Raw genomic sequence first — 23,807 nt, forward strand, 5'->3', positions numbered from 1 at the left:
GTGTTTTTAACCTTTTAGTCTTGAATGAGGCCAATTTTAAGACTGCAGTTACACCTTCTTCACAGTAGAGGGCGCTGTTGTTTCACTAATCCATTGTGCCCCTACAAGCTCGTTTCACTATGCCATATTTACAATCCTTCTGATAAAGGTACAATCAAAGTAATTTGTCTCTGTGAGTATAGCTATCTTGGAAGAAAAGGACCAAAACTAGTAGATCTCATCTTTTCTCATCTCATCTTTCAGTCCTGTCGGACGTCTTCCTCTTTAAATTAATTAAACATAAAGAGACAACGTAATATCTTCAGTTTCACTATTTAATTTTGGTACATCTGGTTAAAAAAAACAACAACAACAATCAGGGCCAAGAACAACTCAACTCTCGCTCACACACTCTCACACAAAACCACCACACTTGCTTGTGCTATTTTTCTATCGTTGATTCATCTCTGCTTTTATAACTTAAAAAAATAATTTAAATAAAAAAACATAGATTTTATTGTTTTTGTTTTTTAATGGGCACTTGAGAGAGATGAAGTCCAAAGGGGCTGGTTGACACATCAGTGGTATTTTTTTTTCTTTCTTTCTTTTTCTAAAATAACAGGAGTTGTGATGTTGGGATGTTCAGAGTTTAGAGTTATTCTCCCAGAGGAAGGAGTCATTCTGCAGCACTTTGGCCAATTTTTCATTGAACGGTGTGTAGAAGTCCCGCAGGATGTCTTTAGTGATGGGCAGCATGGGTCCTAGGTTTTTGTCAGCTGGCCTCCTGGTGTTTGACGCCGGGCTTCTTGTGATTTCTGACTCAATTTCTTTTGTCAGCGGCCCTGTGAAAAACACAGAAACATTTCTTTCACACCCCCTCGTTCTGGTCCACTTATTTTGATTTTGACGCAACACTAAACAAATGGAACAAAATAGTGAGAAAGGCAAAAGATTCTCTGGAAGGTAATCACACCTTAGATGGTGTTGGCAGCTCTTTGAAGAGCTAAGTCTGAGCTTTGGGGCAATTACACTGTGGGATAAACCAGTGAGTTCAGAGGAAGGAAGCTTCCACAAAGCTGGAAGGGGCTGTTTTTGGCTGTCATATTCATACACTCAAACCTGTGTGCGTGTGTGGTAAACTGTTCACGATTACTCCTAAGTGGAGATTTTATACTCCCGTATTCTGCATCGACAGATTTTAATTATATCGTTGCATGCCATTTTAAAGTGACATTTGTTTGCACAGGTTTTAGGTCGACGCATTTGTTTTTCTAATAATCACATTCACTGCTACACTACATATCCATATTTGTATGTATCTAGGGCACTGTTTGGAACTGTACTGATCAGAGTCCCCATGACTACACTTACTCACTTGTTCACTTACCCAGGTTAAGGAACTCGAAGACTTGATGCATTGTGTATTTCCTGTTAGAGGCATGGTCTTCCAACCTTAGGACCAGAATTTGTTTCCTGCTGAAGATGGTCAGCCAGTCCATTAAGTACACAATGTATAAGCCAACTTGCAATCTGACCTGAGGGCACAGAAGAAGAAAGTCAACATGAGATAAGAAATTCCTATGCAAGGCACTTTTTCTTAGCAAAGTGGTGCATGCATCCTCTTCTTTAAGGAGATAAACAGGTGGAGGGAGGAAATTTTAACTGCTTTCTTTTTCGTCTTCTCCATGAATTCGGCTCAGTGATGCTAGATGCTGTGTAGGCATGTAAATGTGTAGTGTTTATTATTTGAAGTGAGAGAGGGAGATAAGAAAGAGGGAAACCTGCATCATCATCACAACCAAACTAAATACTTTACGGCCAAACATTATATAGTATTTCAATTTAGTTTTGCATCATAATAAGGTGATTTTCCCTCTTTTGTAAAAGTGCAAATTGAAATAATCTAAAGATTTAATAATCTTTAAATTATTTTCTGGTCAAAACAAGTATTTTAAAGATCTCAACTTGGGCTCTGGGAACACAGGATAGACGTTTCTTTTAATTTTCTGAGGTTTTATTTGAGACGTAGATTAAACCACTACACAATTCATCAACCCCAGAAATAAATGAGCACACTGATCTTTTGTGAGATCTCATCAAAGCATTTGCTCGTAGCCTAACCCTTGTTGAAATTGATTTTTGGATTCCTTTGTGACAGTTCACTGCAGAACAGTAGGTGTGCACAAAATACCCTGTCCTTTCGCCTTTTTAGCGAAAATTGAAAGGCCATTTAGAATCGATGATTACAAGCCAGCTCAGCAATTCCTTCTTTGTTAAATCAATTTGGTACAACAGTTTAGGTCAGACGTGTTCTCATGCTGGGGTTTATTTGTTTTTTTTCTCTAAGACACTAATCCAAGCTCTAAAACCTTTATCAAGAAACCACAGGCATGAGAGTCTGCTGTAGGGACAGCTGTAATGCTTCTCACATGGGCTAATAACTCTTATAGATATTTGCGGATGAACAATTAGGTCATCGCTAGAGAGCAAACATGCTTATGAAGGGCCATAAAGACTGTTGGAGAACCTCTAAATATAAGGCAGCATAAAGGGAAAGCCAACAGAGGACAATCCTCATCCCCATCTCACACAGTCTGCCTCAGGGTGCTATGAGAAAAGCTGACCTAACACCGGCCCGGGCACTGGCTGGCACTAATACGTGGTCCATGAGTAAGAAGCAAGTTCACAGGAAAACGAGCTTTTGTAGTACACAAAGAGGCTTGAGGTGTTGAACTGCTCAGTGGTCCCACAGTGCTGCCAATCCTTTCCATTAAGTCTGTCCTGCGAACTTTAGCGTTTGCTAATGAAGCACGGACTTCTCTCCATCTGTCTTTTCTTACTTTCTTCGTTCCCACCAGCTAATCAACTGGTCACTAAGTGCCGCTTTTCAACGGAGCTTTGAGACAAAAGCAGGAGGCGGGGAACACTCACTGGCATGGCGTTGTTGACGGTGGTGTTGTACACACAGGAGCGCATTGTGAACTCCGTAAGGCACCCCTCAAACAACTGCAGTGACTCTGACACCTTCTCGTGGAAATCCTCTGCAGACTTATTGGCACTACCAAAGTAAAGGTAGTCAGAGTACAGCCTGCAAGACAAGAGACAAATTTGAACATGGAAAAGACATCTCATTATGTTTCAGGTTTTTGTCTTCAAGCATTTACAAGCTGTAATATCACAGATATATTTCCTCTTCTCTGGTATTTTTAATATGTCTCCTAATTAAACTGTAGACAGTCATCATATTGGTCCAGCAAGAGGAATCCCCAGTGCCTCAGCCTCCTCTGACAGCAAATTATTTTAGCTTGTTAAGCCAGCCAGATGTTTATTGATGCTGGCACTGGTCTTGACTCTTATCTCTGTCATCTTAGTGCTTCCATTATACTTCTGTTGTTCTCTCTTAAAATGAAAAAAGATATTTCGATTTTAATTAAGCTGCCAGATTAAGTGACAATTAAATGAATCAAAATAATCATTTGGGGTTCAATTTACTAAAAATTGCTACTCTTGTTTGCTTTCAGCCAGCCCTTGTGAAAGATTTCTCTCTGTAATTAATTTGATCAGTCAGTAATGGGTTCCAGAATTGACAGGCCTTCACAGAGAAACCCAGATGTCCAAATTAGGACCTACAATTTGGTATTTTGTCGTTTCCAGTCAGTCTGTTAATGTTTTGTATTTAGGCTTTTTTTCTAAGTCAACCAAAAGTATTCATAGTGAACTCAACTCAGTTCTTAATGGTTGACTCTATGACTGAAACATGTTTCTGCCCATATGTCAAATGAGAATGAAAGGGAATTGTGGCGACACTGATCCATATAAACTCTAAGTTGCAATTTAGTTTGAAATGTAAGATCGTATAGAGGAAATGCGGTACAGGGTGTAAACTGATCTCACCTAATAAAAATGACACAGCTAATCTAATTGAGCATGCAACTCATTTTTTCCTAGAATTGTTTCGGGGGAGAGGTTCCACGGGCCACGATTTGACAGACAGAAGCAATTACAGAGCATGCTTAGACATTCTCAGAAGTAAAAATCAACATTAACAGCGTTAAGAACCCTCCCCACCCCCGTCTAAACACATTATCACACAGGCATTCAGCTGTAAGGTCTCCACATGTCTGATAAAGGCATCATAATGATACTTTTGTAGCAGCCTGTCTGAGTAAAAGTCAACACATCTCTTGTGACAACAGGTCTTTTGTTTCTTATGAACCTGGAAAATGTCTGTCTGTGTCAGCAGTGTAAACACTTATGATAGGGGTGCAAAGACATGCACATCAGAACTAGATCTGCATCATCGCTAGCAAAGCAGATTTCTCCCACCTTTCCACTGGATCCCTGAGCATGACAATGAAGCGGGCATCAGGCTGCAGGGCATGGATGAAGTCCTGGATAAGGAAGGGAGGCTCTCCCTTTGTTGTGTTGTCATAGAAATATACCCAAGCGTTGTTATCCCACATGGTGGATGCGCTGGCTTCTCCTGGAAAATACAGCCACAGTGCTTCAAGTAAAAACATGCACACATACACAAAAATATTGTGCAGTCACAGACACTTTTAGTTTTTAGTGTAAGGCTCATTATTTGTGTTTTTTGTGTATTTTTACCAAATATACACAGTACAGGATCCCTGTTAAATTACATCAAATTACTGTTATATGTGTTATCTTACACCTAATAATCTAAAACAACATAAAAACATCATACTAATACACTTTTGTATTGTTATTTTAGCGTTACTATTCTTATCACCATAAACGTATTTTATTGTAAAATGTGATGTTGATTGATATTTAAAAAAACAAACAGAATTTGGTATCTCGTTTGGCTTAAATGTAAACTGGCCAAATGTTATTAATCACTGAAAGTTGGGTTTTAGATGGTGGACAATACAAAATAAACAGTTTGGTTATTAAGAAATAATGGGCATGTATTGGGAAAACCATTGTTGTTGTTGTTTTTGCAACTAATTTTTAAGCCTATTTTCATTTTTCATTTCCGTTTTAGTTTGTCATTACCTGCAAATGATTGTCTGAGATTTAAATCGCACGTTGTTATGAAACTTGAAACATACAGCCTCTAAATTAAAGCTTGAAGTAAAACATGAAAGCAAAGGTCAATAAAATGAGATGTTCTAAAGCAAGTGCTCAATGGGAGAAAAAAGAAAGAAAAAAGACAAACAGCAAGGGCAGCTAAATAGTACAATGACTGCAGTCTTCAAATCCTTGTCCAGACTGGTGCTCATACCAAGTCAGAGGACATTGTTTCTCAAACAATTTAGGACCATAAACTTTATCAAGCCAAGCTGAGAAATGATATCCTGGATTCATTAGACTGTCTGCGCCTTCATTATCCTCTTATCTGTGAAGCAAAGCTGTATTTGGAAGGAACACAACAGGAGCCTTATCTGCCTCCCTTCCTCAGAAAAAAAGGGACGATAGCCAGGGCCTATTTTTTTGCGATGAAAACGGTGAGAGCGAAACAGGATCACTGTTAATGCTGTTAACACATAAAATGATACACACTGTGATCAAGTCTATTTAAAGGTCTCTGTATCCATTAAAAGGGCTTATTTTGGTCCAGAAGGAGGGCTGTACAGGACAAACAAATGCAGGAGCCAGACTGGTCTCTCTGGTGTTTCATAGTGGCTGGGTCTTGGCCGGGGGTTGAAAAGAATCAGAAGCCCAAGATCCTGGCCATAGGCCTGCGCCGTGCTGGGCTCTCCCAGGGCATCGTGTGAATACTGAGTGGGGTTTTGCTCCCCCACACCCCTCTAACTAGGATTATTTATTTGAAATCGCAAACAAAACAGTGCAACATGCTAAGCTGCACCCAATGCAGCGAGCCAAGTGTGAAAAGCCTGTTGTTGAAAATTGAAATCAGTTTTTCTTTGTGACCGAGCAATTTCTTTGACACAGTGTTTAAGCGATGGAGGGGGAAAAAAGACAGAAACAGATAGTTGCAGAGGGGCTGGAGACAGGATATGCAGATAGAGGAAGGAGGTTTGTAAGACTTCACCACCCACTGCGGGTATTATTGCTGTCCTGACACACACACACACACACACACATTCACACACGCATGCACACAAAACAATGATTCCCTTATACAGCACTTCAGTGAAGTGGCTAAGTGAGGCAGACGGAAGTCCAGTATTATTAAGCTGTTAGAGCCTCTCTTTAAGGCTTAGTCACTAGCTCGTTTAGAAATACCTTCCCTCACTGAAGTGAAAGTGGCTGCTACAGAGCGGCCCCATGCTTCATCCTCACTACCTGCTGCTTTAATAGTAGTTTTGTAATATTGGACACAAGATTACAGGCGAAGTTTAAAGTGAGTGTCAGGTCACCCCAGGCCCAATGGTATTGGCTGCAGCCCGACGAGGGCACAGAATGCTGCAGGACCACGTTCTATAGATGGATCACAACAGATACATGACCCGAGTAATTAATAAGATTCTCAGTAGAGAGTGGGGAACAATAGCTGTTCCCTGAAGCAGTGAAAGAAAACAGGAAGACAGAGGTTACACTCAACAGGAAATGTTTCCGCTTAGAAAACTACCAAGAGATGCGATTAGCAAGAAGTCAGGCAATGTTTTACACACTATCGCCTGTATCTTGTTGGCTTAGCTACCCAAAAACATGTTATTCTGATGATAATCAGTCTGTAATAGTTGGGTATTTTTTTGTGTGGGGAAATGCTGATATGCAGTTTCCTGTCATAATGTGCAACTCAAAGTTTGATTTACTGTGCTTGCATAGCACAAAAAGTGCAATATGATATTCAGTGTTTGCATTCTGCGCAATCTTAGTTCATATTAAATGCAAAATGTAGCTGGGTCACTTTGGAATATGAAGGTTTTGATGACAGTTAGATTTGAACTGGATCAAGGAATGATTTGTTTGAATTATACCTGCTCCTGTCACCTCATATTACTCACAGTGTATTTATTCAAGAGACATTTCATTTAAGAGCATCAGTTCTTGTTTTCTTGTTCAAATATTGCAACAGTCCGCTTCAAAACTTTGCCTTTGGACTCAAATAAACCACATAGATTTGTTCGTCTACTGCGCAAAATTGTATGTCTGCCCTGAGACGGACTGCTGCCCGCACAGACATCTTGTCCTCTAACTGAACCTCTATATCGTTGCACTCAAGTCATTTCTGTTTGCTTGCAAAACTTCCACTTCTAAATCTCTGCTGGGAGCACAGCATTTTGCATAATGAGTGACAAACCAATTGCCAAGTGGTTAGTACTTATATCACATGGCTGCTAATCATCTGAGCAATGGGTACCAGGTTTTATGACCTTTCCCTGCTCTTTGGCAGTCCTTGTTAGATCCATTAAATTACTGCAATGGGACATAAACCAGGAAGGTAATGTTGCTCACATCCACTGGAGGCTGCTGTGCAGTAGGCATAGGGCAACTACAGTATATGTAGGTATTCAGTTGTGCTGACTGTTTAATTCTAAAGATTATAATCTTCCATTGTATAACTTTTAAAGCCTTTGTTAGCAAGTTACAGTAGCACCAAGTAGAAACGACACAGAGTGAATTTTCAACCACCCGGAAATTAAACTAGATTTGGGCCAGATGGTGGATTTGAACCAAGGACCTTCTTACTGTAAAGACCACCATGCTGCCCAAAAATATTTTAAGTCTATTTTATAAATCTCGGTCCCAATATGCTACTAAGACGATAATTATCCATGTTATCCACACTGGCTAACAACTAGTGGTGCAGAGCCCAGTTGGAAAATGCTTCAATAAATTTTAATTCGAAGTGTTGCAATAATATATGTTATAATAGTTTCATTTCTACAAATGGGAGCTGGCTGTCATCTCACTTACCTATGATCATATCAGGTTGGCTGGATCTGCTGGTATTTGCTGTGAGGTTGCCCTGGATTTGGTAAGCAGCCTGATCGAACAAGTCCAAGTAGTCTTCCACTGGGTATCGATCATGGAAGCCCTCACTGAGACGAATGATACCTGACAGAGAAAAAGATGTTGACTTTAGGCAGGTATATTTTAGAATTTTTTGCTAAGTTATTACACTTAAAAAGCTGTTGGAGTGGATACGTTGGCTTTAAATGGGATTCTAGAAGCAAAAGTGGGTGTGTTTTCAGTCCCACCTTCTTGTTTCTCTACATGTGTTTCTGTGCTCACACTAAAGGGGGTCATTAGGGTTTTGTTGTTGTCCTGACTGCAGGATGACCTAATAAAATCCAAGTAAAGATCCAATCCAAATTCAGCAGGGAGTACTGTCTCTGCTCACTTTCTCGTCTGTCCAATTAAAGGCCAATGTCAAGTTAATCCTTAAAATGCAGGACTAGCAAATGTGTTTTCCATCTTAGCTGCTGTGGTGTACATTATAATTATAATTTAGTAGGCTATCGTGGAGATATGGTTTAGGACTTGGGAGCATCCATGCAGCATAAGGATAATGAGGTAACTCAGGCGGCTGTTACTTTCAGCGATGCTTTGATGGTGTCCTATTAAACCACCTTTTCTTAGGAGGAAAAACATGATTAGAAAACTCAAGTAAACTCTCCAAACACCCAGTCTGCATCTTTACTCATCCAGAACGGTCACACTTGTATGAGGTGTGATGGCTCTGGCGAGTCTTGCTTCAGTGCTTTTCTTTTTTTTCCCCCGTCCCTGTGCTTTTTCATATGAATTAGGCATAGAGCAGTTTTCAAAAAAGATTCAAAATGCTCCTCCAAGAAAGTTATGTAGCACGGATCGCATCAAATCACCTTTTTACTGCATCGACCGAGCAGCGCCTCGAGGGGGATCGAAATAAATAAATACAAAACAAGACCATTTGAATTCTGAGAGCTCTCAAAGGATGTCTTAAGAGAAAAGTGCTGATTAGCAGCCCGAAGTTCATGACTAGAAGGAATAGAGAGAAAGAAAGTGACAGCAAAGATGAAAGCGCACCCAACGAGGGGGAACAGTAACTGAGGGGGACCTGTGTCCTTGGGATATAACTGCATTTGCTGCTATGCAACATCACAAGCAGCAGAAAACACGGAGCATGAGGCAGACAAATTAAGGCAAACAACTCATCCACAACCCACAGCTTTACGAGCTTCAAATAATTATCAACTCAGATTAAACCCAACATATTAAAATAAGTATTGCATGCAGACTGATCAATCCACCAATTAGGTTTTGTGAGTCTCGAAAGGATTAGGGGCATAGTCAGCAACTGGATAAACTTCAAAGGGATAGATTTGGCTGTGACACTTAAGCCTCTTTTGATATTTGTGGTGAGAATTTGGATGATTTTTTTTCCAAAGATTGTGGCCAATACTGTATGTAGTGCCCTTAACAAGGAGTACACCAAAGCCATGAGTGAATTTATTCAAATCATTAAGTAACCTTTAGACAGACAGCTGCTGGAAAAATAAAATGTCAAATTAGTCATTGTTGAGTAGAAGAATAGCCCCCATCCCCAGAAATCACGGTGAAAATCGAGCGCTCGTATTGCACTCGTGTTATAGCGTAGCTTCATTTACTAAAAGATAATTATAAAATAATCTGAGCACTGCATATACAAAATTCAGTATAAAGCTGTTGTGTTATTGACTTCTGATTTTGAAATCAGAACTGAAAACAGAGCCATCGGTCAAAAGGCAGATCGCTCCCCTAAAGTTTAACTGCTGGGCTTTGTATTTCTTTATTTCAGGCACACATTAGTGAGACGCACGCGCTGACTCACTCGCTGATGTCCGCATCCTGGGCTGATGAAGGATTCCCATTATTCATGAGTCTTAATGACTCTTTCAGTATCAAAGAGAAACAAAAAAAACCTCATAGGTATGATGATCTGCTTGTTTAGAGACAACAATGCAAGAGAGAAAAAGAAATCTTGGCCTACTTAAGATTTTTACTACAAGCCTTATTATCAGCTAAATTTGTAATTAAAAATATTTCAGATGTAAGAGGAAATCGAGTAAAGCCTTCGTGGTGTCTAAAATCACTAAATCAAACCAAACAAGCGATTTAACATTCAACTTAAGGGTGTCCAGAGGGTTTTCTTCTCACATGAGGTGCATTCAGTCTCACTCCCGGGTCTTGCGTATCTTTTAATCCCATCTGTGATGGTGTGGTGGTTCTTTTTACATCACAGATGCTCGTGGAGGAAGAACACCACAATGTCAGGCACACTGTTAGAACTGCCATACGACCCAGATGTCTGCTGCGAGGCGGCTCTTACTTCTTGACGCACAGGGTTTTCTCTTTGTTTGTGCAAATGACTTGTTCGAGTTACCACCTGTTCAAACGCCTTGAGTGCCAAAATTATAAGCCGGAATTTTGGCAGTAATTTGTGTGCGTCTAAACAAACAAGCCAATATATTAACAGATAGTGTTAAACTCTCCATGAAATTGGCCAGTATTTTCACTATTTATCCATTATTTATTCAATATTCTATCTAATAAGAAGTAACAACTTTAATTGCCTTTATGCAACAGCTCTATCATAAAATGGAAAGATTTGTTGTGTAATTAAATAAACCTATAATTGCTCTGTTACTCTTCAAGGAGAGTGTAAAATTCAAATTTATGCACAGTGGGAACAGCCCAAATGATGCACCTAGAAGCTGAGGGAAGCAAATTTCACGGTAGAGAGATGTGTCGCAAGGAGCGACTGCAACATTAACGTGCTAAACAAGTGCAAAAAAACAGCATGCGTGGGTTCAGTGTGCCTGAAGAAGCTTCGGTTGTTTTTATGTTCCTTTCAAGTGCTTTCTACCACAGAGATAAGTCTATGTCACAGATGACAATAAAGCACAGTTAATCTAGCTCCTTCTGCGTATAGTTCTAGTCGAGCTGTTAATGAGCTTTGTTAGCACATAAGCTTAACCACACATACCAAGATGAGAAAGTTGCACTGGTAAGAGTCTAATGAAGGTGTAGAAGTACGCAGGAGGGGAACAGGGAATGGTTATAATTCAAATTGCTGCATAAAGATTGTAAATATACAATTAGGGATGTTGATCTGGGTCAACTCTCAGGCAGAAAATTAGCAGTTTCTGTTAATTGTAGTGCTTTTGTTTTGCGTATTAATTTCCCTGTAATTATACTGTAATTGCACTGGGAAAAGCTTATATAGCACCTTTCTTCTTAATTTTGAGCACTGAAAGCACTTTCTACTATAAGTCTCATTCACCCAGTGACACACACATTCATACAGTGCTTTTATCTATCCCTAAGCACTTTTATCTAACATTCACACAAACATCAGGGGCATCAGGGTTCAGTATCTTGCCCAAGGTTACTTGGGAATATAAAATATATTAATATAGATACATAATACGCTGGACAGCCGGGGTAGAAATTGGTAGAAAGCCTGAGACAGCTGGAAACTGAACTATATGGAACTAAATGTAAAAACAAATACATAAATGTGTATTTGTTTCAGAAAAGTCTTACTCTAACATTATTGTCAGTCAATACCCAAAGAACTCAAATTACCTACTAAAATATGCACAAACTGTGCAATTCACGCATAAAACAATATGATGATAGTTATAGCATAGAGAATTTCAATATTATGTCACTTAGTGGTTTTGTGGGGTCCACTGAGGCTATTTTACTGCCAAAATAATGACAGTGACTTGAGCTTAGCATAATGTCATGGTCCCAGGCTCCCTTACCGCTCAAAATTACGTGTTCCTTACTCACCAAAACGTTTGCGGGTCCACCAGTGTGGCTCTTTGAAAGTTGTGAACTTCACGTCCGGGTGCAGCTTTAGTCTATCATACAGGTCTGTTGTGCCGCACTTTGGCTGACCAATGATATAGAAATAAGGAAGGCACCGCATGCGGTAGAGTTTCCTGTTGTGATGAAGCAAATGTTCGTGGAAAGTGTTCCTCAAGTGCTGGAAAACTGTTCTGAAGCGCCGCGAATAGCGTCCATATAAGTTTGTCCTGTATGGGTCGGAAGTGATATTCCCAGTGTATTCCTCATACCAGCAGGGGTTCTTGACACCAGGCAGAAATTTGCGAGGGATAACAGAAAACATCTGTAAATGCAGAGAAAGCAGGTTGCATCAGTCTGTTAGGCCATTTAGACATTTCACGCAAAACTTTTTGTAAACTCTCAATTATCATCGCACGGTAGAAGATGAATATGTTTGGGGTTTTTTGTATAGCCTACAGACCATTATTTTGGTAGGACTAGGCAAGCACTGTGTGCGTTCATGACAAGTTTGTGCAGCTAGAATGTGGTCTCTGGCAAATCAGACTTATAATAAATTAGAAACACAAGCAAGTGGCTTCATGCTAAATTTGTTGAGCAATGTTCCAATAAACACCAGCACACTCTATCATATCTGTACTGCTGATGCTCAGCCACATAGTCCAGCCATTCATACCTTTTTCCTTGTTCTGGAGGCTTTTTTGCATTCAGTCTGGTCTTGAATAGTTAAAACGACCATTAGCTGAATTGTGTTTGAGGGACTGATTTGGCCAGAAGGGAACATTGCAATTTGTGGCCATAAAAACAATCTAACTCAGATCCATTATCCACCCTCACACTCACAAAAAGAGCTTCAAATTCATTGTTGAGTAAGTGTGGAGGTGCAAACTCACAAAATGTTAACTTTCATTCTGGTAATTTTGTAACCAGATTAACCTCTAATCTCATCTCACACTTTCTGGTAGCACTACACATGAGCATGCATGCATTCATTCACATTGTTAAGATGTTATTTTTTTCTTTTTGTTGATGAAAGGCAGCAAATAATCACGTCACTATGACTTGCTTGCACTTTGTAAGACGTGGCTACTTTAAGGACAATTAATGCCGGATCCATCCACAGATGCAGTATTGATTGTCCTGCAGCCACTCTCTCCAATTCATTAGGTTGTTCAATAAGAAATTAGTTATATTGCAAATAGCCCAAGCACAAGCCATTATCATTACGATTAGCAATTAATTGAACTAAGCTTTGAGGTGAGACGAACAGTAAGAAAGCCTCAAGGCCAACATGCTGAAGGACCTCGAGATGGCTTTGAGCTTAAGGGGACCTATGTAATTATCTGGTTTGGCATAAAGAGTTATAGAAGGATTTCAGTGCAGGTTTATCTCTTTATGAATTAAATTAGACACTGTAGCCAATGGGGAATTACACCAGAGTAGCCGTATTCAGCCCTGGGTAGACAGCATGTAGGCAGGAATGCTGATTTCAATCACCTTTTCAACACATTTAATTATAGCACAAGGCTCTTCGGGCTGATTAAAGGAGTAATATAAATAGTTATATAGTACTGAAGTATGAATTTAATCAGTTTTAAATAAATCAATTTTGTGATAGCATTTGATATCCAAAGCCAAAGTCCATGCGTTAAATTGGAAAAAGAATATATAGAATAATTTGGATACTCACATGTGGCTCACTCTTAACCAGTGCTTTAAGCTCCGGAAGCTGTCTACTGCTCTGAAACTCCACCTTAGATGCAATGGATTTGACCACCATTTTAATATGTATGTAATCCTTGACCGAGGAGAGATTAAAGGTTAAAGGTCCTGGGCTGACCAGGCTGCTGAAGTGATAGGGAGAAGGGGTGAGGAGAAGGCCCTTTTTGTCCCCAGTCAGAATGTATGAAGCCGTGATGAGGAACATGACAGCCAGGCCAAACAGGAAGCTGTAGACACGGATCTTTCGGAACCACCCCAGGTTGCTCCATCGTCTTGGTAGATCCCGTTTTACCTCCAGAACTGCAAACAGGTTCATAGGTGTTTCATCCACCTGCAGGAGTAGCGGTCTCTTGCGGTAGTCCTCCACCGTGGAGCCCAGCAGGCTGTACTTGTAGTCCATCTGTGTCATGATGTCCACAGCCTGTGAGTCCCGGGCGTCCCAGCTCAAACACAGGGAGGTGTTATGGAGCAGGAGCCTTTCAGACAGGATGTTTTGAGATGGGTAAATAGCCAGTAGTTGATATCCATAATGGGTTATGGAGAACAGCCCATCTCATCCACTGACTTCTGCTAACTAAATGGAGAGAGACAGAGAAAGAAAGAAAACTAAGTGCGATGACTAGGTGTCAACATTATCTCACTGTTTTCATTATCTGGCTGAAATATTGTAAAAGAGCAGAATTATTATAAAAAAACTCATTTAAACCTCTCTGATTGTGTGAAATTGTGACGTTGCTATATTGTAATTACCTGCTGTGAATACGAAGAAAATATAAAATTGCAGCAGCTCACAAAATGTCAACATTTCTACCTCAACAAAGCGGTATAATCATGAGAAAAATGTAACTAATTGGAATGACTTCTTAAACTTCCTGTTTCAATCAGACATTACAGCAGCGCTCTACTCATTGTCCATCCTCCCATCCTTCCTGTGCATTGGAATCACAATATGGAAGAAACGATAAGGATGAGAGAGACATTCAGCCCAGAAACTATGAGGCTCTCACGGGGAGGGACATAGATATAAGAGATACGCAGCCGGGCCTGGACCACAGGAGGGATTATATTATCAGAAAATAGTATTCCTCACTGTGAAGTCACTTGGATCAACACTCACCTGCAGATAAAAAAGAACGCCAATGTCTAAAGGGTGAAAGAAATGTTGATCTTTAAAGATAATGCTCTCGCAGTACTACCTTCTGGTTTTATCCTTGAGGTTTTCTTTGTGTCTAAAGGTAAGCCATAATGATTTGCTCTGAACAAAATACAGCAGGATGACAAAAAGGATACTTTTTAAAAGGGTGAGCAGAATGATTTTATAGCTGAAGGCTTTGGAAATGTTTCCCATCTTCACACTTGGAGCTGCATATATATATATATATATATTATACCCATGCAGTTGAAGCTGATGTATGCCATTCCTGCTCTTGCTCGCATACATCATAAGATAAGGGCACCGTGGAAGTGAGTCATTGCTCGTCCTCACAGCTGCTGATATTGTCTACCCCCAGCTACCCATTGCAGCTCTGTATTCCAGCAGCTTGCAGGCAGAGCTGATAAGAAGACGGAGTGACTGCCTCCCTGCTCAAGCAATGTCATTTACCCCCCGCTGGGCCATCAGGTTCACCCCACAGCAACAGTCTTTCTAGGAAACAGGTGTCGAAATAACAAGCTCTGCTCTGAAAAGGTTCCTTTCCAACCTACAAGAAGTTCACCTGACAGTACCTTCAGTTTGGAAAAGAAAGACGCAGATGTAAAATATGTTTTTGCTTTACGCCAGCAAAATAATGGATCTTAATCGATAGATTCTTCAGTTAAAGGATTGTACACTATAATCACAGCACTAAAGTTAGGATGACATTTACAGAATTAGACCTAACAAGCCCGCTGATTACTGTTGATGAGCATATCACTCTTCTGTATCACTCTTCTGTTCTGTTCCTTTATCAGTCAATTGGGGGTCATGGCAAAGACTACAAGGATGATCGAGACAGGTAAAACAGATGGATGGAAAATGCAAAAGCAAATAAGGGACGGTGTCATTGACACAACAATGTCACTCTCAAGGGAAGTTGCATCTAAATCAATCAGTCAGCTAGCTGTAGCAGTGGGTGACTGGCAGCTTGACAAATCTGCTATACTCATAAAGCAAATATGTTGCTCCTGTCCATCAAGTATGATGAAATAGCTTAACTGGAACTGAAATATGTGTAGAGGGCAGTGGACAAAGAGAACACAAAGTTGCATCATCTACCTTTTTCAGCTGATAAACCTTTAAATCTGTAATAATTAAAGCATGGATTTGAAGACTATCTGCACTGAAGGCCACCCGTCACATTCATTTTTCCACCTTTAGCATCCTTAATGCCTCTGAACACTGCCTGTAAGAAAGTAGCTGAAAAGTTTTTTTGCAACTAAGTTTTAAAGCATTAGTAATAATTCTTTCAATAATGTGTAATTAATCTATATTAAGCATTAAAAAATCTTAAACTATTATCTGGCCACTAGCTATTCAGTTCAATTCTTCCTATTAAATTCAGTGTACTGATACTGTGTTGCACCAACAACAAAAGTCAACCAAACAAATTTAAAGAGGAAACACAAAAATCTAGGTATAGTTTTACTGCTGATATCTATCTGTACTGACATCTATAAATAAGAGAAACACCCTTCAATCATCAATATTATTATGGGTGTTGACTTTGCATAGTTTGTTCACCAGCTTCCCTTGGCAGCACACATGTTTGAAACGCCACAGACACAACAACCAGCTGAGCAGAATCGCGTGAAGCATAAATAAAAAAAAAAAATACAAATAAATATTATGGAAATCTGTTTATGTTTCATGTCTTTAAAAGAAGAAGAAATATGGCATAAGAAATATTGGATTTTTTTTTTTTTTTTTAATTGACAAATATTGGTATCTGTCCTAAGAGTCCTATTGATCGGGCTCCAATGCCCTGCAGCTTGTGAGTAGTGAGACTAAACCTCTTTTGAAGAAAGAAATCTCATCTGCAAATATGTCTTTACTCAAATGTAATGCAAATGACTGTGTGTGTGTTTTTTAAAGATAAAACTTGATATCAGACTAGGCTGAGATGTTTTAGCTATGAATAAAAAAAAAATTGTGTGCATCTATCTGAATAGAACAGATTTGAGTGCAATATAGTATAAAACCATTTGTGTGCGTGTTCTAGTATAAAACCTGTTGAAAAGCTTTTTGTGCGTGCATCAGTACTTCATTTTCAGGTCTTTTTCAAACCACAGAATAATAAGACAGGATAAATTTGATAATACGATTTCGTGCTTTGTAAAATTAATAATGATCACTAAATATTTAATAAATTATTATCGCACAATCAATATCACCAGTAGTTTCAGATTTTATTTGAAATTGGCACTGAGAAATGAAATATCACTCATGTAGGGAGACCGCAGGTCAGGAAACTGGTTTGGCTGGAAAGATCAAACACATAACCACACAGATAACTCAAATTCATAATAACTGTAATTAACTTTGAATACATAAGCCTCAGTAGTAGTGGTGTACGTGCTGCGCTGACGGCTCCTTCCCTGTGTGGTACAAATGGAATTGGCCACAGTCTTAATAACTCATGAAAGCGAGGCCTCTCCATACTATCTACCCTGTCATTTAGGGACATATCAGCACAGCCAATCAGGCTGATTTGTTTAAAGTCTGCTGTCTGCTTTCCTCCAAGCTTCCCATCCCGGCTCTGGAAAAAAACAGCCCTCCTCACACCAGCAGTTAATTGCTATTCTCTTTTGTACTTTCCCTTCTTTCACAAACAATTATTTTCTTTGTGTTTATTTCTGTCAATACAAAAATGTTTCTTTGTGTGAAAAGTTGCCGTGTGTAACTCATTTTTTGGCCAATCTGAATCTATTGTTGGCGATCACTATCACGCTATTGGCTGTAGCAAATCAAATTTAAACAGGCTATGCTACAGCTTTTCTAATGTTCTGAAGATGAAAATTTGCTTTCTTTGGTATTGATTTTGCACACACACAAAAAATGGAAAAGTGGTGACACAAAAGCAACATGTCCATGCGTTTTGGTCTCATTCTTAGAGAAAGCGAATGACAAAAACACTCAACAGCCCTTTAACCATTCATTGCTCAAACCACAGCAAGGAATTATTGTTATACCTGGCTGGAGAAACAGTCTGTGTAGCAGAGAGTGCACTGTCCTACTTCCTCAGCTCTCTGATATTTCAAATGGTGGAAATTAATTGCTGGCCTGCTGATGGGCCGTCTTTGTTTTGATTCAAAGCAAACCAGTAGTGCTTTCTCAGGCTACGGAGAACTCACAGGAAACGTTTAAAATACCATCGCTGTCTTCATTTTTGACTCATGGAGAAGATTAAAAGGCCTTGTTTCTACTGGGTTTAGCACTAACCCATTTTCAGAGGAAATGCTTTCTCTTTGAAACATTGTGCAAGAAACTCTTGAAGATGTTCCGCAAGATAAGTTGGCCGAGTATATGTTTGTGTCCTCTTGTGTCTCCGGGCGTTCTTAAAATGTCAGACTATCTTTTAATAGTGCAGTGAAGCGAAATGCTATATGAGGTTTTGCACAGGGTCAGTTGATAAGCTCAGGCGAGCCCGATTCATATCACCAGAAAGACTCAATGAAAAATGGTTGAATCCTCAAGCATTTATTAGTCACCGGAAACCCAATCCATAATCAAGTGTTCAATCAGAAATGTGGGTGATGAAGGAATAAATCAAGATAGAAGGAAGAAAGCAAACATTTATATTCTCTTGTAGTGTTGGTCCTTATATAATCTCCCTATATAGTACCGCCTCTGCCAACAAGTCAAGTTGCACTTTACAGCCATGTAAATCCAAACATACATGTAAAGATGCCTTCAAAGACATGTAATACGTGGGCACCGAATATTAGTTTCACAAATTCAAAATGATGAAAAATCTGGACATTTCTTCCACTTCTGTTCTGAGGCTATGGTGAATAATGGCCAACAGTATGATGATGCACTAAAGTTGACCTTTGAATATAGCTCCAGGGCTCGGTTGTGGGACACAAGCCACTGTACTCCTACTGCCGGTCCCAAGTCTAGATACGTTGGGAGCCTAGTGTCAGGCAGGTCATCTCCTGTGGCGACCTCTAAACAGAGCAGCCAAAATAAAGAGGAGGAAGTAATGTTCACCTTTGAATCTGTGGCTTATAAAGTATTATCAATCATCATTGAATCACATAGATTTTCCAGTGAATATGGCATAAATGAGTTGTCTTTTGTCCTGTCTTCTTCCTGTTAAAAGGGAGTTTTTCCTTCCCACTGTCACCAAATACTTCCTCATAGAGGCTCATTTGACTGTTGGGGTTTGTTCTATATTATTCTAGGGTCTTTACTTTATCATATAAAGTGCCTTCAGGTGACTTGTTGTGATTCGGTGCTTTATAAACAAAAACTAAATTGAACACAATCACACCAAGTGTAACATGTGTGTATTTTATGAGGCTTTTTTTGGGTTACTATGTGCACCAAAATCTAATCAGTTCAGTCCAAGTGAAGGGTTGTTGCAGATGTAAAGAACATTTAGAAGCTATCAACAATATCTCAAATTTATTAGAATGGATGGACTAATGAATGGATGGCAGAGTAATGTACAGTCCCGAAACAATCCCAAAGACATAATGCCTCTAGCCATGGCCATCGACAGCATGGAGGTATAAAAATAGATGAACATAAGTGGAATATGACAATACCATAAAAATGAAATCTACTGCCAGCTTTCCTCTGCGGCAACAGAGCCAGAGAGCTCAATACCATTGCATTGCTCAAGGTGCAGAGAAAAATAAAACATGAAAACAGTATGACAGAGTGGACTGCAAACCCTGCAGTGGAGTCACTTGAGAGACCTTGAGAACAGAACAGCACATTCTGTCCAGAGAGTCCTTCTGGGCAGCTACCCAGAAGTGCTCTCGACAGGCTGATTCCAACTATCCATTGTTATAGTGAAGAAACGGTTTATCATTCAGGGACGATCCTGTCCACACACCATTATAAAGTCATTTCCCTTTTAGGACCACTTACAAAATAAGCAAAAAAACAGAAGAACAGAGGAGACAGCTAATGAGCCTACTTGCCTGCAGACTCCAGGCAACTTCCTGTTGTGGTGTTTTGTACAAAAACAGCTGATAAGTTAACTATAAAAGCCAATAGAAGCTGAAAACGTGAATTTACTGTACGTTCACATCTGTGAAACCATCTGGTCCTTCTTACTGCCTCACCTCTCTTAACATTTCCAAGAGACAGGAAGTTGAATTTGGTTGAAGTCCACCAAAAACACAGGAAGTACTGGCAGGGGAAGAATGTGATAGAAGTAGTAAGATGGAAGAAGAAAGGAATTGTAGTTGCTGTGTCAGCTGAAAAAAAAAAACGTTTTTCAACCAGGCCACTCACAATAATTAAAGTTCAGCATGAGGCCACTGCCAGGGTGGTACAGCCATTAAATGCTCTCTGACATGTGACACTGCGGCAAATGCTTGATTGGTCATATTGGAATTGTGATAAATAGCTGGTGGTGACAATGACACTGCCTCCTTCTGTGCTGGGGCTTTTTTATTCTGCCAGGGTGATATAAAGGGACAGAAGCTCTCTTATAATAAATTATGCATGTGTCTCATATTTAAATATTAATTTTCCATTAACATGTTGTCTATAAATCTACAGATGAGTGTTTAAAAAAAATAGCAAGGCTTCAAACCTGAAAATGTTGTGTAACATTTTGTTTTCCTGGTTTAACAACCTGCTTCTGCTAAATTGTGTGAGACTGTGGGTTACTGGAAGTAGGACAGTGTGGGTTTTTTCAAACTATACTAATATCCATTAAACCACTGATCTCATTCTCAGAAGCAGTGACATGATGTTTCTTACTAATTTTTCTTAATACGGTATTACACAAAATGTACTGACTCGAGCAGCTACAAACATTTCTCTTGCAATAACTATCTCTTATAACAACATCTTTAAGTTATATTAGGTTTCCATAAACTTTGCTTTCCTATAATTCATCCAAACATATAAGTTGTATATAGAGTTGTTTACATAGGTATTTTTTATAATGCCTGGGAAATGTATAATCTAGTACTTACTTACTGCGTGACTTACTTCGTGACTTACTTACTTAGTAACTTACACTACTTAGTGATATTTATATATTAGCATCCTTAGGGTAACGTTGGAATATTTTTAGTGATTTCTGTTATTGTAACGTGATGTATGCTAATGTATGTTAGGAGTAATACAGTATATGTATTTGGTGTATATTATCTGATGTTTCTTGTATGTATGTACAGACATATCCCTCTTTGACTCGATTTTAACAATTTTCTATTGATTTACATGATCAAAACCTTTGGAGGCATTGATGAAACACATGAATATTGATGAATTCTTTCCTCAGACAACTTTGGCTTTAAAGCCAAACTGATTTCATTTAATTGCTCCTTTATTCAAGAGGTGTCACATGTTTTTAACACCAGATCCCGTTCCGGATACAACACTCCAGGGATTTGTGCCACTTCTTGGGATCTTTTACTTGTTAGGAAAATTTGTAAACCACTACACTATGGAACTACCTAATATGCACATTTATGTATATTAAAAATTGGATTTATAATAGTATACATAAAATTAACACAAATAATTCTTTTTTCTGTTTAGTTCACCCTTCCAATTTTTTTTACTTGCAGTTACTAACCTGAGGCCATTAACTTACTAATACTTATCAGACATCTGTATGCACAAACACATGATAAAGATGAGAAGGAAGAATAAATGACATTACTTTCTGGTTTGTTGAGTATCCCTATGGCATTAGATGAAAGGAACGCCAAGCTCCAACACGTGAAAAATTTACTCGCTTGATGTTATTATGTATTAAACTCCTTATCAGATGTAATTACTCATTATTGAAGATACGTGGGTGTGCAGCCCCATGGACAAGGAGGGCTTGATCAGTGAAGTCCAAAAACAGAAATCAACAAGAAGCACTCGGAAAGCTCAAACGTCCCCCAAGGCGGCTCACTCTCTGGATAGTATTTATGGTCAAGGGAATAGTATTATATTTTGTATGCAAACATTTTGATTTCTTTGTTATTTTTTAAATGTACTTTAAGATGTTTGCATTGCAGTAAAAATCAGATAAACATTATCTGGGACATTATCAATGGATAAGCTTATCCAGGGAAAAGTCTAGGGGTTCCCAGGCCAGCCGATGCAGTTAGGTTCATACATATTTAGACACTGACACAAGTTTTGTTTTGTTACCTGTTTACTAAAACATATTCCAATTATAATTAGATAATGGACATGGGCATAATATGTAGCCTTTCAGCTTTCATTTGAGGGTATCAACATTCAAATTGGATAAAGGGTTTAGGAGTTTCAGCTCCTTAACCCTCTCAAGGCAGGCGTTGCAGATTTGCAACAGTTAGAAGCTAACAACCTGATTACCCCACATACATATTTTATGAGTTTTCTTTTACTCAGAAGTACCACTGCAGGTATTCTTTTGTGCATTAGCAACAAAAACTTAATTTGAGCCTGAGAGGGTTAACATGTGTCGCCCTTAGCTGTCTCCTTTCAATGTGGAGGAGCAGCGACTATACTCAGAGTTCTCTTGGGAGAAATTTACTTTGGACAACTGAGGGAAGCAACTCATATAAGGTACCCCACAATTGCACCTATTACCATTTAGTAATTTGACTGATAATGGCACTAGAGACATTTTTAACCCACTTAGCTTAACAGTTTTGCGCCCTATAGCTTTTGGATTTGACCTCACCATGGCTATGTCCACATATTTTCTATGCAATCTGAGTAAACAACAGTAGAGCTAATATGCTGTTGAGTGTTAGAATCTGTAAAAACAGACGGTGAACCTTTTTACCCATATTAATATATTTTTCTAAAAACAACAATTTAAATGTAATAAATGCTCATAACGTGGCAAAAAGAGAATTATTAGCTTTAACTTTGATGTGTTTATTTGAAAGCAACTGAAAAAGGCTGGTTAGTGCAAATAAAGTGAGAACCAAAGCTATCTACTGAACCATGAAATTACTCCTTAGTATAGTTTGGGATTACAAGACAACACTTGGAAAAGGGGATTGTATTATATTGCATGTCTACAGTGTGCCACAAAGATGTCTGATAATAGAGTGAGCAGGAGCACCCTGACCTGTCAGATATGTCACTCCTTCTCCAGCACCCCCAAAGGTCTGTGGCCCAGTTCAATCATGTAAATTACAAGCACACATAAGAAAAACAAGGAGAAGATCTGTATTCACTGTGGCTTAGAGTGGATTCATTTGTCATATTACCCAAGGAGAAGTCATCCATCACATTCATCTGGATCACACACTCTGGGGCCCAAAAGATCAGAATCTAATCCCCAGGAAGTCAATCTGACCTCAGCCTGACCAATGAGCACACAGGGTCAAATTAACAAACACAACCATCAGCCGCTCTCACCCCCGAGGAGGGTGGTGAGAAACGTGGCCTCTGCCCTGCATTCATAACTGCTTCTCAGCTGGAATCCCAGTTCAGCACTTTCCACTATCTTATCTTTTATTCATTATTTTAATTTCAGTGGCAGCACCTTCTGAGGTGAATAAGTGCTTATGATGGCGTCATTAAAAAGCAGAGAAAAACAATGGCTCCTATTTAAATTATTGATTGTGGTAATGGATATGCTGTGAAGAGCTGTTCTGGGCTCCAAACAGAACACAAATGATGAGGATAAACTAGGCCTGAAAATGATAACAGGGAAAGTGACAGGTCATGTGTCTTATGATGGGAGTATACTTTACATCAAACCCTGAACAAGGGATGATGGTTTTATTTGAAGAGCTCTGTCTTTAACACAATAAACAATTAAGGTGTATGTGTGTGGATAAAATGGTGTTTCAAACTTGAGGGGCATATGCAAAACAGTGCAGCGTTAGCACAGCAGTTTCAAACGAATAATTTATCAGGATGAACTTCGATGTGATGTGTCTGCAACTTATTATCTAACTTTAGAAAATTTATACCCATGTGAGTAAAAATAATTCTGAAGAGATCCTTGTGTGCATTTCAGCATTTTCCCTGCTACTGTTCTTTTTCCCCTTTGTTTTAAGCTTTCTAATACTAATCTTCCAGTCAATTAAATTCAGTTTCTCTGTTCTCTTTTATCAAGTGTTTTATGTCTGTCTATGTTCCTTTATGTTGATTATTCTTCTTATTTTTGTGAAATATTAATCCGTCTTGCTGACAGATTTTGTGATAAAAGAGATCCAGAGATCTTGAATACAGCACTAACTTGTCAGTAAGTTGCATGGAATGGGGAAGAAGATGTCATGAAATACTA

The 23,807-nt window shown here is 39.0% G+C and overlaps 1 protein-coding gene across 1 annotated transcript in view; it reads right to left on the reverse strand.

Annotated features, from left to right (window-relative positions):
• Positions 1-300: 300 nt before the first annotated feature.
• Positions 301-23,807, reverse strand: part of chst15b (carbohydrate (N-acetylgalactosamine 4-sulfate 6-O) sulfotransferase 15b) — a 37,922-nt gene continuing 14,415 nt past the window's right edge. Inside the window, exons 2-8 of the mRNA XM_085466516.1 lie at positions 13,379-13,984; positions 11,674-12,013; positions 7,831-7,971; positions 4,306-4,462; positions 2,911-3,067; positions 1,367-1,514; positions 301-821 (exon numbers count right to left, since the gene is read on the reverse strand). Coding sequence (XP_085322642.1) covers positions 622-821; positions 1,367-1,514; positions 2,911-3,067; positions 4,306-4,462; positions 7,831-7,971; positions 11,674-12,013; positions 13,379-13,819 — 1,584 coding nt within the window. The 5' untranslated portion in view covers positions 13,820-13,984 and the 3' untranslated portion in view covers positions 301-621. The remainder of the gene's footprint in view (positions 822-1,366; positions 1,515-2,910; positions 3,068-4,305; positions 4,463-7,830; positions 7,972-11,673; positions 12,014-13,378; positions 13,985-23,807) is intronic.

This window comes from Copadichromis virginalis, linkage group LG8 (genome assembly GCF_057382275.1).
Source record: "Copadichromis virginalis isolate Kocher_CV1m ecotype Utaka linkage group LG8, C_Virginalis_male_GT1.1, whole genome shotgun sequence".
Lineage (NCBI taxonomy): Eukaryota > Metazoa > Chordata > Actinopteri > Cichliformes > Cichlidae > Copadichromis > Copadichromis virginalis.